Below are 14,858 nucleotides of genomic sequence, written 5' to 3' on the forward strand. Positions count from 1 at the left end.
TCACTGCACAGTCTACTTCCCCTCCTCTGGGCCTAGTGGACTCCTTCACACCTCACCACCGCCCAGAGACAGCACACGGTCCTCTTACGTCCCCAGCGAGCTGTATTCCGCAGAGTACGTTTTTATCAGGCAGGGCCCGTCCACAGCACCTCTACAAAGACCATACGAAGAGCCATACAAGGTTCTCCAGCATTCAGGATCACTTTCACACTGGACATCGGTGGTAAGAGGGAACTGTTCATGGTGGACAAGTTAAAGCCAGCCCACCTCGACCCCACCGAGCCAGTAGTTGTGGCCCAACCCAAGAAGCAAGGCCGCCAGGCAAAAAAGGATATTGGCGCCGGTTCTGGGGGGGGGGGGGGGGGGAGGCTGTGTAGCGGTACTCCATTAGGCAGGCGAACCAGCCCCGCTTGTCAAGCATGTGGTGGGGCAGCCGGCCAAAATGGCGCTGTCGGGGGTTTCCTCCTGACCTCAGCATCGAGGTCAGAGGCCCCCCAGCACAGTTCTCAGCCAGGTCCAGGCTAGGAGCCAGCTAGGAGCCTGCAATAAATCAGTTTTGCTCACTGAACTCAACTCATCTGGTTGTGCGATCCTTCAGTTAGCAGTGTAGCCGCCGCCACACAGCCATCATATTTCTTGCTTCAAATTTTCCAGCTCCTTCCTAGTAGTCGACATCTACAGCCTCTTAAGCTTCTCTTTGTCCCTTTGAGATAAACATAATTTGTCCTTGAGATCTGTTTATTTCACATCAGAAATATTCTGATATAGGCCTTAAACTACCCATTTCCTACAAAAGACTCTAAAATATTGAAAAATGCGGCCGTCTGCAGGCTGTTAAGGGATCTCTATTGGGCAGCAGGTCTCCCTCACCTGCTTGCATTTTTCAATCCAGACATATCTTACATAGAACTTCTCAGTAGTGACAACCTATTGAAATGAGATAGTTTGTTAGGGAAAGACCTTTCACGCATTATCTTGTCTCAGTCTTACCTTCCTTTGAGATACTGTGTCCGGGTCAGGTGAGCCCTGAAGCAAGACTGGATAAAGGAGACAGCCTCATCTCTCTCATCTCCAGTCAGGATTTGGTTTTGAATTGTGTTGCAGTGAGAAACTTGTGGACTCTGGAATCAAGATGCAATGTAAAATACACAATGTAACTCATAATCGTATGAAATGCATCATAATGAAGTCTTGTATCCAACTGGTTAATGCTCAACATCATCTTCTCTGGGCAACCCCCACCCTGTGCCTCATTTAACAACATATCCTCTATTTCCTTTCCTCTTGTATTTACCTGGATTCAACCCGAACATGTGATAGCAAGGTTCACATTCTCACCCACTTGCTTGGTAAAATAATTTCTTCAACATTACTGATTTATTAGTAACATTATTAATGGTCCTTGTCAATTAGGAACATTTTTTCCAATTAATAGGCTAGGGCCATCAGGAAACTCATGCCTTTTAGCCTTGAAATATTATCTATTGCAATATGCAAGTCCTGGCTTTTCAATGTCAATACACCTTTTAAAATCATTCTACTTGAGAACATGAAAATTGCATTATCAATTTCAGCATTATGGCCAACAATTCTTCTTTGTTCGAGGTATTAATGGCGATATCCCATGAAAAGGAGATAAAAACACAGGAAAACATTCAACAGATCAAGCAGCACCTGATAGGAAAGAGTTAACATTTCATGGCAATAACTATTGATCAGAACAAATTATTGATGTCCTGATGACACATAATTGACTTATTTCGCCTCCTCTGTTTCCCTCTTTGCAGATGCTTCTTGATCTGCTCTTTATTTCCAGCAATATTTACAAATATTTCATATTTCCTGCATCAAAGATTTTTTTTCTGTATCAATGATAGTGGGGAATATTCTCCTTGCTTTTAATGAATCTAGTTAAGATAAAAATTTGGGAAAATGCTCCACTAATGTTAAATACCTTATATTGCCAAGGGGAGGCTTCAGGCATCTGCTTCAGATTTACAGTGTGCAGACCTTCGAACGTCTGCCGGGCTAAATGTCCCCGAGCACATGCTTGAATCATAGTAATTGCCTGGAAACAATGAGGATTGAGTATTCAGATCCAAAAAGCTTCAATCCACTTTAAAATAGAATCTACAGAATTTCCACCCCAGCTGACGTTAATAGTAAATGAACTTCTTCAGTTTCATCTTCTTTTTAAAGAAAGATTTGTTCATAAAGGTTTTAGGTTAATAGTAAATGAACTTCTTCAGTTGCATCTTATTTTTAAAGAAAGATTTGTTCATAAAGGTTTTAGTGCTCAGAAATGGAGTATTTTCACTTCTAATTCCCTCTTTTGGTTTCACAAGTGCATCAAAAGTATATTTCAAGTCAAACAAAGTTTTGTACTTTGTCACATAAGAATATCTCACAACTCCACATTTACAAACTATAAATGAAACTTATTGAGAATGCAGATCTTACTGTCAGAGACTGACATTGAGCCCCTAAAGCTTGTTCCACCATTTAATGATCTAGCCCTTAACCCCATCCATTTGCCTTGTTCTCTAACCCAGGATAATATTCTATAGCTGGAATATATCAGCATTGCTGTGCATTTAACATTGACTCTTGGTTAAGTAAAAATAATCTTAAATGCATGGCTTAGGGACAACATTGGAAAAAAGGTTTACTTTCATCCAGTACAGAGCAAATTTGGTATCAGGACTTCGGATAAATTAAAATTTAGGCTTAAGATAGTTATGGAGAGGGACAGAGTGGGACCACAAATTAAAATATGGGTGACACGGTTGGTGTAGTGGTTAGCGCAATGCCATTACAGCACCAGTGAAAAGGATTTGAATCCCATGCTGTCTGTAAGGAGTTTGTACGTTCTCCCTTTGTCTGCGTGGGCTGTCCCTGGGGCCTCTGGTTTCCTCCCACTGTTCAAAACATACCAGGGGTGTAGGTTAATTGGATGTAAATTTGGCAGCACGGACTCACGGGCTGAAGTGGTCTGTTACTGTGCTGTAGGTCTTTAAAAAAATTAGTAATTGGGGAAAGGCCAAATTTGAAGGTATAAGATGGAAGGAATGAGCTCAAATTGATTGAAGGAAGAGGAACATTAGGAAAATGATTTTTTTAAAAATGTGTGTCGTCAAGATTTCAGTACATGCAGAACCAGATAGAGTGAAGGGTGAGGGAAACTTGGATGATGAGGAAAATTGAAGCTCTGGTGAAGGGCAAGAAGGCGGCATGGGGCAGGTATAAGCAGCTGGTTTCAAGTGTGTACCTCAGGAACTGAGGCGCAAGCTAAAAATCAGGAGGTCTAAAAGCAGACAGGAGATAGCTCTGGCAGATAACATTGAGGATAACCTCAAACAATTTTTATAAGTACAGAAAGGGAAAAATGGTAAGAAGAGAAAAAATGAGAACACTCAGGAGTCAATTAGTCAGTTCTTCGTGGAGCCATGGGAGATCAGGAGGTCCTCAAAGAGTACTCCATTTTTACTGTGGAGAAAGACATAAGGACTGGGGAACATGGAGTGTCTTGAGAACAGACAGTATTACAGTTGAGAAGTAGCTGAAGGTCCTGATGCAAGTGAAGGTATACAAATTTGCTGGAATTGAGATTTATGAGTTATTGTATGTAAACGAGGTGTCAGAAGACTGGAGAGTGGCAAATATGCCTCCATTCAATAGGTCTACTGGGAACAAAAAAACTAGTGAGCCTAACATCGGTGGTTGTTAAGTTAGTATGGAGTATTCTGAGAAAGGGCTGATTAGATAGAGCATGGTTTTGTAAATGGGAGGTCATATCTCACAAATCTAACGTTGTGAACAAAAAGGTTGATGTGGGCAGAGCTGTGGATGTCGTTTCTTGGATTAGAAGCCTGTGATTAGTGGTGTCCCTCAGGAGTCGAAGCTGGGTCCATTGCTGTTTGTAATCTATATCAATGTGGTCATTATCAGCAAGTTTGTAGATGACGCTGAAGTGTCTGCTATTGTAGCTAGTGAAGACAAGGGCCAAAAAATAAACAAGAAAGTACAACTAATTTGGCTCAGAGGATCAGGAAATAATACAATGGAGAAGGTAATGCTGGTGGATAGAGTTTATAAAGCCTCCTCATGACATTGGAAAGAGTTTTAATCATTGAAGTAAAACTTGTAATGAATCCAAATGCAGTAATTAGGGGGAATTTCAATTTTCACATCAACAAATCAAGCTGCCAGGGGAAATTTTCTGGATAAGTTCTTGAGGAAGTTTCCTTGAAAAACACATGTAGAATCATCGAGTGGCTAGCTAATTAAGATCTTATAAAATGAGCAGATTAATTATTAACTCACAGTAAAGGATCTTTGGGGGATGAGTGGCCATTATATGACTGAATTTCAAATTCTGTTAAACACTGAGATTGTTGAGTACAAAAACAAGAGTTAAATAAAAATACTTCATACTGGCTAATATGGATTGGGATATTAGATAGAGACAGAAAGTTGAGGCATGAAAGTTTTATAATAACCAAAATCAAGTCTTTTGGCCAAATGTTATTTTTTTTAAAAGCCTGAACTAAATCCTGAAATCTTCAAGCTCAACTGATATGATTATGAAACATGATCCCGAGGATTGGGAGGATTTAAAAAAAAAATCAATAAAGGATGATCAAAAATTGGTAAGGGGAAGCGAATTAAAAGCATGAATGAACAGGCAAAAAGTAAAAAAGAAACACACGAGTTACTATGAATATGTAATAAAGAAAAGTCATGGAGGTAACTGCAATGAGTTAGTTAAATTAGGGGGCCAAAGCGAAGAATAAGGAAGTAGCTGAAATATTAAACTCGTTTTATGTTTCTATCTTCATGGGAGTCACTAAAAGTATTGTGGACATAATGGGGGAGCAATGAGTTAACATCAGGGAGGAAAAGGAACTAAGCTGGAAGACATACATGAAATACAATAGAGAAATCCTACCATGGACTTCCACCACCTAAAATGACAGAAGGAGAAGATAACGAAAAGAACTGACTCAGTAAAATTTCTTGTTTATTTTTATTAAGTGACGACATTGTTTAACGGGTTTAATGTATCTTATAGATTGAACTTCAAATAAATGGGGAAGGGGGTGAGGGAGGGAGGGAAGGGAGAGGGGAAAAAGGGGGAGAAAATGACACTATATATTCAAGAGAAAAAATGTCTATGTATCTTGGTCAATATGGTTTATAGTGTGAAAAATAAAAAATTTTAAAAAAAGGGAGGAAAAAGAACTCATTAGAAGAGATAGCTGTGGAGTGTGGTTAATTCAGTTGTGATCTTTCAAATCTTCCTAAATTCTGGAATGCTTGCAGTTGTTTGGAAAATGGGTGGCACGGTTGGCATAGCTGTTAGTGCAAGGCCTTTACAGTGCCAGTGAACAGGACAGGACTAGGGTTCAAAAAACATACCGGGCGTGTAAGTTAATGGGGTGTAAATTGGGCGGCACGGACTCGTGGGCCGAAATGTCAAAATTTTAAAAAAGTTAAAAATTAAAATGTAAATCCACAATTCAAGAAAGGTGGAATTAAATAAAAGAGGGAACACATCAGTAAGCTGAACGATTGACAGAAAAGTGCTGGAGTCCAGTATGAACATACTTAGGTAGTGTCAATATAGCTTCACAGAAGGGAAATTATGTATGGAAAATTTGCTAGAGGCTTCTGAGGATGTGACTGCAGGAGAATATGACCCATGCAAGTTACTCTTGGAGTTGAGGGAAAATAGTCCAAAATGGATGGGCGATTGATTAACAGCTGGAAAGCAGAAACAAGAATAAACAGGTCATTTTCAGCTGGCAAGCTGTAACTGTAGAGTGCTGCAGTAATTACTGCTTCAGTCTCTGCCATTTACAATCTACATTAATTACTTAATTGAAGAGACTGATTGCATTCAAGTTTGGTGATGATACAAAGCCAGAAAGAAGGATGCAAGGAGGTACAGAGATGGTGATTAGGCAAGGAGTGACATAATATTATTTAGCAAAATGAATTCTGCAGGAAAAATATAAAGGAGAATGTTTTCAAAGTAGAGAGCAACTATTAAATGTTATTATTCAAAGATTGTAGATCTCCTTGTACATGAATCATGAAAAGTTAGAACAAATAATTAGGAAAGCAAATTACACAGGGATTGAAGAATTGATGATTTGTGTGGACTTTGAGCTGTACAGCTCTGATGAGACCACATCTTGTCTTCTCATCTAAGAAAGAATATGTTTGCCTTGAGAGTAGTGTAACAAAGATTTACTGAATGGATTCCTGTGGTGAAAGGGTTGACCTGTGACAAAATATTGCATAGACTACATTTTCTATTATTAAAATAATTAGATGTAATCTTATTGAAACTTTAGTCTAAACCTCTTAATCTAACATGGGTAGGCCCTACACAATGAATGGGATCTGGGGAATGTTATAGAGCAGAGGGATCTAGAAGTACATATCTTGAAAGTAGCAACACAGGTGGTCAGAATGCTTTTGGCACATGGGCTTTCATCAGTCAGAGCACTGAGTGCAGAAGTTGGGAAGTCATGTTGCAATTGTCCTGAAGGGTAGATTCTGAAGGGCACAATCTTTGGAATAAAATCAGAATAAAATTCAGTAAAAAGCTGTTATTCTTTGGAACTATTTACCTTGGAGAACTATAGATTTAAGATTCATTTAATGTCATGTAATTGTTCAGAAATATATTGCACAAAATTTTGCCTGCCATAAGTTCATTTATCATCTGATTGTAACAGTACAACCTGATGAAACAAGGGTTCTCCAGTCTATGGTACAAAAACAGTGAAAAATATACATACATAAAAGCTAAACATACACACGGATACATGGAACCTATATACAGTAAAAGTCCCAGTATCCAGCACATATGGGGATCGGTAGATGCTGGATGTGAATTTGCCAGTTACTTGGGATTGTGTGTTGTGTGGATTGGCAAAATTACCTCTAAGGGGGAAGGGGATGCACCAATTTTTAACTTTCATTTTTTTTTACCAATTTACTTTTTACGATTTTTTTTGCTGATTGCTTGAATTGCGGATAATGGGGATTTTACTGCACAAGTCTTACAGATATTATTAATAAATAGTAGAGTAATGGGGAGCTGTGTTTGCAGTTCAGCATTCTCACTGCCCATGGGAAGAAGCTATTCCTCAGCCTGGTGGATCTGCCTCCAATACTTCTGTATCTCCTTCCCAGCAGTAGGAGCTGGAAGATGCTGTGTGGTAGGGGTCATTATAGATTTTGCAAGCTCTCTTTAAACAAAAATCCCGATAAATCACATCAAGGGGAGGGAGGAAGGCCTGAGTGATCCTCTCTGCCACTTTTACAGTGCTGTGGATTGACCTCCAATCTGATGCTTTATAGCAACTGAATTACACTGTGATGCAGTTGGCTCGGGCTCTCTCGATAGCTGTTTTCACACCACAGGTGAGCAATGACCCGGTGAAATTCCCGGGAATGAAGGATCTCCAGGGCTTTTCACACTGCTGCCCAAATTCCCAGGAATTTGCCCTCCCTAGCAATTTGGGGGGTCCCACCACCAATCCATGACATCTTACGCTCTCACAGGAGTAAGTGGTTCCCCCCTCCGTTCGTCCATCGCTCACCTGCCCGCTCCCTCCCTCCCTCTCCCTGGCTGTACGTCTGTCAGTTGCCCATCTTCCCCTCCCCCCCACCGCACTTCAGGGCCACTTTGGCACGTCGTGATGGCGGAACAATGTGGGATGAATGGCTGGCTTGTTTCCCATAATCCTTCACACAGCTGGAACCAGTCTTGGAAATACAGAGCGGTTCCAGCTACATGAGGGATTATGGTTAACGAGGACAGCTATTCATCCCAGATTGTGCTGCTGTCATGACATGCCAAAGTGGCCCGCTATTGTCAGGAGGTATGAATCTTTTAATTTTAATCTCCTATAGCCATACGAGGTTGGGCTGCAGACCCATTTAAAATTCCCAGGCTGACCTTTTCACACCGCAGGTTCACGGAAAAGTTCCCGTTATCTTTATTTTACACTGGAGTGTTTAAAGGCCTAGTTACTGGTGTTCCTGTAGAAAGCTGACAGAATGGTGGCCAGTAGACTTGCCCACCTCAGCTTTCTAAGGAAGTGCACTGTTTTTGTGCATTCCTGACAAGTGAAGAGATATTGCATGTCCAGAATAGGTCACTTCTTAAGTGAACTCTGAGGAACTTGGTGCTCTCAACTCCTTCCACTACTGAGCGATTAATGTGTAGTAGAGGGAGGTCGTTTCGGTTCCTTCTTAAGTCCACAATCGTCTCCTTTGTCTTATCCATGATGAGACTCAGGTTGTTCGTCTCATACCATTTCAAGAGATTTTCTACCTCTTCTCTATATTGAGACGTCGTTGTGGCTGATGAGTCCAACTACTGTTGTGTCATTTGCAAACTTAATTCTGTTGGAGCTTGATCTGGCATTGGATCAACAGCATGAACGGGAGCAGACTAAGCTCACAGCCATGAGGTGCGCCTGTGCTCAGCGTGATGGTGCTCGACGTTCTGCTGCCAATCTGGACATAAGGCAGACAAGAGTTGCTATTAGTATTGCCCCACACCCCTTGTAGTAAGAGAAACAAATGAGAGTCCCTTCAGGGACACTGAGTGTCATGGATTCGCCTCAATCAAGTCCTTAGATGCTTGATTATCAAGGATTTTCAAAGCTGGGATTAAAAGTCACAGGATACGGTGATAAGCTGAGAAAGTAGAATAAAAACATAAATCTTCCACAATCTTTTGAAATGACAGATCAGCATCAAGATATTGTTTCAGCTACACCTGCTCCTGTTTCTTATGTTAAAGATATGCAAAGCTTTAGAGCAGCCATTGTCAATGAAGGCCCTACACCTGCCCCCCTCCCTTTCACCCCTCACCCCTTGTCCTGGGGGCAACAGCACATTTAAGGTTTCTTTTCACCTCAAGTAACAACTATTTTAAATATCTTTTTTTTTTCTGTAGTTGGCTGGAGAGAAGTAAAGAAGAAACCGAAATTTGACTGCTTTACAGGGAAGGGGACCCATGGTCCTAGTGGGGCCATACCAAAAAAAGGTTGAGAAGGGCTGTTTTTGAGAAGGGATCAAACCTACCTCCTCCATCTCTTGGTCTTCTTTCTATATGTATTAAAGAACAAAACAACATTACTAAAATTTGCTAAGTAAATTGATTAAACCACTTTAATAACATAACTTCCCAGAAGTGCATCTTCCATTTTTATAAAACTAAATTAATGTTATACACATAGCCTTGAACTGTTAAACATTTTTGTAATAATGTAAATGTTTTATAATTGTTCAAAGCAATGAAGCTTGAAATCGATGTAAACAACATTGCCTTTGGTCCACAAGAAAGGGACAATTTTGTCATTTGTAAGGCCAGCATTTATTGTCTGTCCTCAAATACCCTTGATACGGTGGTGATGATGAATCAGAGGTCAGACCAAGGCATTAATGAAGCAGATGATTTTTGACAATTACATCATTTCATTGACACAATGAAACGTAGTGTCATAATCTACAACACAGAAATAGGTTATTTTGTCCATCTAGTCCAAGCCAACAGAGCGATTTTCATTTGCCTGTGTTCAGCCCATATCCCCCTACCATTCCTATCCATGTACCTGTTTAAATCTCTTTTGAAATCAACAATTGCCCCCATTTCTTTTACTTTCTCTAGCAGCTGGTACCATATACCCACCATCCTCTGTGAGAAGAAGGTATCTCTTGGGTCCCTTTTTAAACATTCCCTTCTAGTCCTCTAAATTTGCTGATACTAAGAAAAAAGCAATGAATATTTACCTTATCTTTGCTCTTTGTGATATTATAAAGCTCTAAGATCCCCCCCTTAGCCTTCAGGTAGAAATGACGTAGCCTATCCAGCTTCTTCTTATAATTCAACTTCCCAGTCTTGGAAACACTCTTATGAATCTTTTCTGCTATTTTCCTGCTTAAATGATATCTTTCCTCTAGCTTGGTGACCAAAACTGTGCATAATCCTGTTCTCAACGCCCTTATCAATAAAGGAAAGCATTCTTCACCACTCTACCTGTGTCACCACTTTCCGAGACTGTAACTCAAGTCTCTTTGTTCCATGACACTCTGTAGGGCCCTACCATTTACTGCACAAGTTCTGCCCTGGTATAACCAATCACAATACAATAGCTAACACTTGAACAAATTAAGTTTCAACAACCATTCCTTGACCCACTTCCCCATTTCATCTAGATCTTGCCATCTGGATTGCACCACCCAATTTCATATTTAAACTATAGGCTCTAGTTGACCAATCGATTCACTAGGAGAGAGAGCTATACAAAGTTTGGGGAGAAAAGATTAAAAAGGAACACTCACGGGGCTGTGTTTAGTGGATCAATTGATCGTTGGATGAACTGAGAATGCCTTTTGAGAGCAGCTTGTTGATGAGCCCATTCGGAGATCAGCTTTACTGGATTGGGTGTTGTGTAATACACCTGATGTGATTAGAGAGCTTAGGATAAAGAAACCATTAGGGGTCAGCCATCACAATACGATAGAGTTCAATTGTAAATTTAAGTAAAGTTAGATGTGTTGGTGTTTCAGTGGAGTGAAGGGTATTACTGTGGCATGAGAGAGGAACTGGCCAAAGTAGATTGGAAGGAGGCACTAGTAGGGAAGGCGGCAGAGCAGCAATGGGTGGAGTTTCTGCAAGAAATGAGGAAGGTTCAGGATAAATATCAAAAAAGAGAAAATAGTCAAATGGAAAAATGTCACAACTGTGGCTGACAAGAAAAGTCAAAGTTAACATAAAAGCAAAAGAGAGGCATACAGGGAAGCAAAAAATTAGTAGGAAGCTAGAGAATTGGGAAGTTTTTAAAAACTTGCAGAAGGTAACCAAAAAGTTCACTAGGATGGAAAAGATGAAGTATGAAAGGAGGCTTGCAAGCAATATCAAAGGGGATAAAGAAAGCTTCTTCAAGAATGTAAAGAGTAAAAGAGAGGTGTAGGACCAATAGAAAATTATGCTGGAGAAATAATAATAGGAGACAAGGAGATGGCAGAGGAGCCAAATTATTATTTTGCTTCAGTCTTCTCTGTGGAAGACATTAACAGTGTGTTGGATGTCCAAGGACATCAGGGAAGGGAAGTGAATGCAGTTACTATTTCAAGGGAGAAGGTGCTCAGAAAACTGAATGATCTAAGGGTAGATAAGTCTTCTGGACCAGATAGATTGCATCCTCAGATTCTAAAGAAAGAAGCAGTAGAGATTGAGGAGCAATCAATAGATTCTGGTATGGTCCCAGAGGATTGGAAAATCACAAAAGTTACCCCACTATTCAAGAAGGGAATAAGAAAGACCGGTTAGACTGACATCAGTGGTTGGGAAGGTGTCATCGCCGATTATCAAGGATGAGGTTACGGAGTACTTGGAGGCACATGACAAGATAAGCCAAATTCAGTCTGGTCTCCTAAAGACAAAATCTTGCTTGACAAATCTATTGAAATTCTTTGAAGAAGTAACAAGTAGGCTAGATAAAGGAGATGCAGTGGATGTGTATTTAGATTCTGAGAAGGCTTTTGTCAAGGTGCAGCACATGAGGCTGCTTAACAAGGTAAGAGTACATGGTATAATAGGAAACCTACTAGCATGGGTAGAGCATGGCTGATTGGCAGGAAGCAGAGAGTCAGAATACAGGGATCACATTCTGGTTGGCTGCCATTTGCTAGTGGTAGTCGACAGGGGTCCGTGCTTCTTTTTATGTAGTATATCAACGATTTAGATTATGGAATGAATTTGTGTCCAAGTTTGAAGATAATACAAAGGTAGGTAGAGGAACAGGTAGAGTTGAGGTAACAGGAAGGCTGCAGAAGGACTTAAGACAGATTAGAAGAATCTGCAGAGAAGTGGAAAATGAAATACAATGTCGGAAAGTGTATGGTCATGCACTTTGGTAAAAGAAATAAACGGGCAGATTGTTTTCTAAATGGGGAGAAAATTTCCAGATGCAAAGGGACCTGGGAGTCCTCGTGCAGGATAGCCTGAAGGTAAACTTGTAGGCTGAGTTAGTGGTGAAGAAGGCAAAGGCAATGCAAGTATTCATTTCAAGAGGAATAGAATATAAGAGCAGAGATGTGATGCTGAGGTTTTATAAGGCACTGATGAGCCCTCACCTGGAGTATTGAGAGCAATTTTGGGTTCCTCATTTGAGAAAAGATGTGCTGACGTTAAAGGCGGTTCAAAGGAGGTTCACTAGGATGATTCTGGAAATTAAATGGTTATCATATGAGGAACATTTGACAGCTCTTGGCCTGTACTCATTGGAATTTAGGTGAATGAGGGGGAATCTCAGTGAAACATTTTTAATGTTGAAAGGCATAGACAGAGTAGTTGTCGAAAGGTTCCCATGTTAGGAGAGTCTAGGACAAGAGGGCATAACATCAGGATTGAAAAGCGGCCATTTAGAACAGAGATGTGTAGGAATTTCTTTCATCACAGGGTGGTGAATCTGTTGAATTTGTTGCCACAGGCAATTTTGGAGACCATCATTGGGTGTATTTAAGGAAGAAATTAATAGGTTCTTTATTAGCCATGGCATCAAAGGTTATGGCTGGGCAGTGGAGCTGAGAGAAATAATAGATCAGCTCATGATTGAATGGCGGGACAGACTTGATGGGCTGAATATTTCTGCATCAAAGTCATGATCTTATTAATTCCTCATGGATTCCCATGTATCTGCACCTTTAGAAATAGCCTACCATGAAAGACCTTGTCAAACACCTTATGAATGTCCATCTATTGCCCTACTTTCAACCACCCTTTATTACCTTCTCAAAAAACTTAATATTACTAAGACATGAACTGCCCTTGTCACAAAGCCATGCTGACTGTCCCCAATCTGACCAAGACTTTTAAAATATGCATAAATCCTGTACCTAAGAATCCTTTCCAATTGTTCCCTCCCACTGATGTGAGGTTCACTGCCTATAATTTGCTGGATTATCTTTTTCCCCTTTCTTGAATAAATGCACATTAGCCACTCTCCAGTCCTCCTGGACCTCTTCTGTCACTCGTGAGGATGCAAAGATCTTTGTCAAATCCCCAACAACCTGCCTCATTTAATAACCTGGGATATATCCCATCAGGCCCAGTGGACTTACCCATCATTTTTTAAAATATTTTTAAAATTTTTCATACTGTGGAGCATATCAACCAAAATATATACAAACGTTTCTCATTAAATATACACAGTGGCATTTTGTCCCTTTTTTTCCCCCCCTACCTTCCCTCCCCCCCTTCCCATTCCCCTGCAAAACCAATAAATATTCAACATATACAATACAATAAAACCATTAAACAATGTCATCACACAATGAAAACTAAACAAGAAAAATGTGTTATCTACTTTTACACACTAGATCAAGTAGTTTTATCTTCTTATCATTTTAGGGGGTGGAGGTATGAGGCAACCCTTCTCTGTTATGTTCCATGTATGGTTCCCAAATTTGTTCAAATAAAGTGACTTTATTTTTTAAATTATATGTTATTTTTTCCAATGGAATACATTTATTCATTTCCATGTACCATTGCTGTATTCTCATGTTCTCTTCCATTTTCCAAGTTGACATTATACATTTTTTTGCTACTGCTAAGGCTATCATAATAAATCTTTTTTGCACTTCATCCAATTTGAGGCCTGATTCCTTACTTCTTATATTACTTAGATTTTTCTGGTATGTTATTTTTTATGATTTTTTAAAATATCTGATTTAGATCTTCCCAAAACATTTTCACTTTCTCACATGCCCAAATTGCATGTACTGTTGTTCCCATTTCCTTCTTACAGCAAAAACATCTATCTGATAATTTTAAATCCCATTTTTTTTAACTTTTGGGGCGTGATATATAACCTGTGTAAACAATTATACTGTATCATGCATAACCTTGTTTTTATTATATTCTTCATAGTTCCAGAACATAACTTTTCCCATGTTTCATTTTTTATCTTTATGTTTATGTCCTTTTCCCACTTTTGTTTGGGTTTATAGCTTATTTCATCATTTTCATTATCTTGCAGCTTAATGTACATGTTCATTATAAATCTTTAAATTATCATTGTGTCATATTCAAAGCTACTTCCTTCTGGTAACCTCAGTCTGTTTCCCAATTTATCCTTTAAATAAGCTTTCAGTTGATGATATGCAAATATTGTACCATGAGTTATTCCATATTTGTACTTCAACTGTTCAAATGTTAATAAATTATATCCCAAAAAACAATTTTCTATTCTTTTAATTCCTTTTCTCTCCCATTCTCTGAAGGAAAGGTTATCTATTGTAAAAGGGATTATCGGATTTTGCATCAATAGTAATTTTGGTATTTGGTAATTCATTTTTTTCCTCTCTAAGTGAATCTTCCATATATTGAGTAAATGATGCAGTACTGGTGAGCTTTTATATTGTACCAGCTTTTCATCCCACTTATAAAGTATATGTCTGGTACCTTCTCCCCTATTTTATCTAGTTCCATCTTAGTACAGTCTGGTTTTTCCCTTGTCTGGTAAAAATCTGATAAATACCATAATTATGTGGCTCTATAATAATTTTTAAAGTTTGTTAACTGCAAACCACCATGATTGTAACTTTCTGTTAATTTATCTAACACTATCTTCTATTTCCCCCTTTTCCACAAGAATTTCATTATTATTCTCTTTAGTTCATTAAAGAATTTCTCTATTAAGGGAATTGGTAACAATTGAAATAAGTATTGTATCCTTGGGAAGACATTCATTTTAATGCAATTTACCCTCCCTATCAACGTTAGCGGTAATATTTTCCAATGTTCTTTCCAAGTCTTCCTGAAA

General features: G+C 39.2%; 1 protein-coding gene across 5 annotated transcripts in view; it reads right to left on the minus strand.

The window, feature by feature from the left end:
- Window positions 1-14,858, minus strand: part of iqce (IQ motif containing E) — a 123,440-nt gene that overhangs the window by 11,899 nt on the left and 96,683 nt on the right. For all 5 annotated transcript variants that reach the window (XM_069928288.1, XM_069928287.1, XM_069928284.1 and 2 more), the window contains 3 exons: window positions 9,112-9,135; window positions 1,955-2,068; window positions 991-1,121 (listed from right to left, as the gene is read on the minus strand). In XM_069928288.1, the coding sequence (XP_069784389.1) occupies window positions 991-1,121; window positions 1,955-2,068; window positions 9,112-9,135 (269 nt within the window). The remainder of the gene's footprint in view (window positions 1-990; window positions 1,122-1,954; window positions 2,069-9,111; window positions 9,136-14,858) is intronic.

Source organism: Narcine bancroftii, chromosome 3, assembly GCF_036971445.1.
Source record: "Narcine bancroftii isolate sNarBan1 chromosome 3, sNarBan1.hap1, whole genome shotgun sequence".
Taxonomy (NCBI): Eukaryota; Metazoa; Chordata; class Chondrichthyes; order Torpediniformes; family Narcinidae; genus Narcine; species Narcine bancroftii.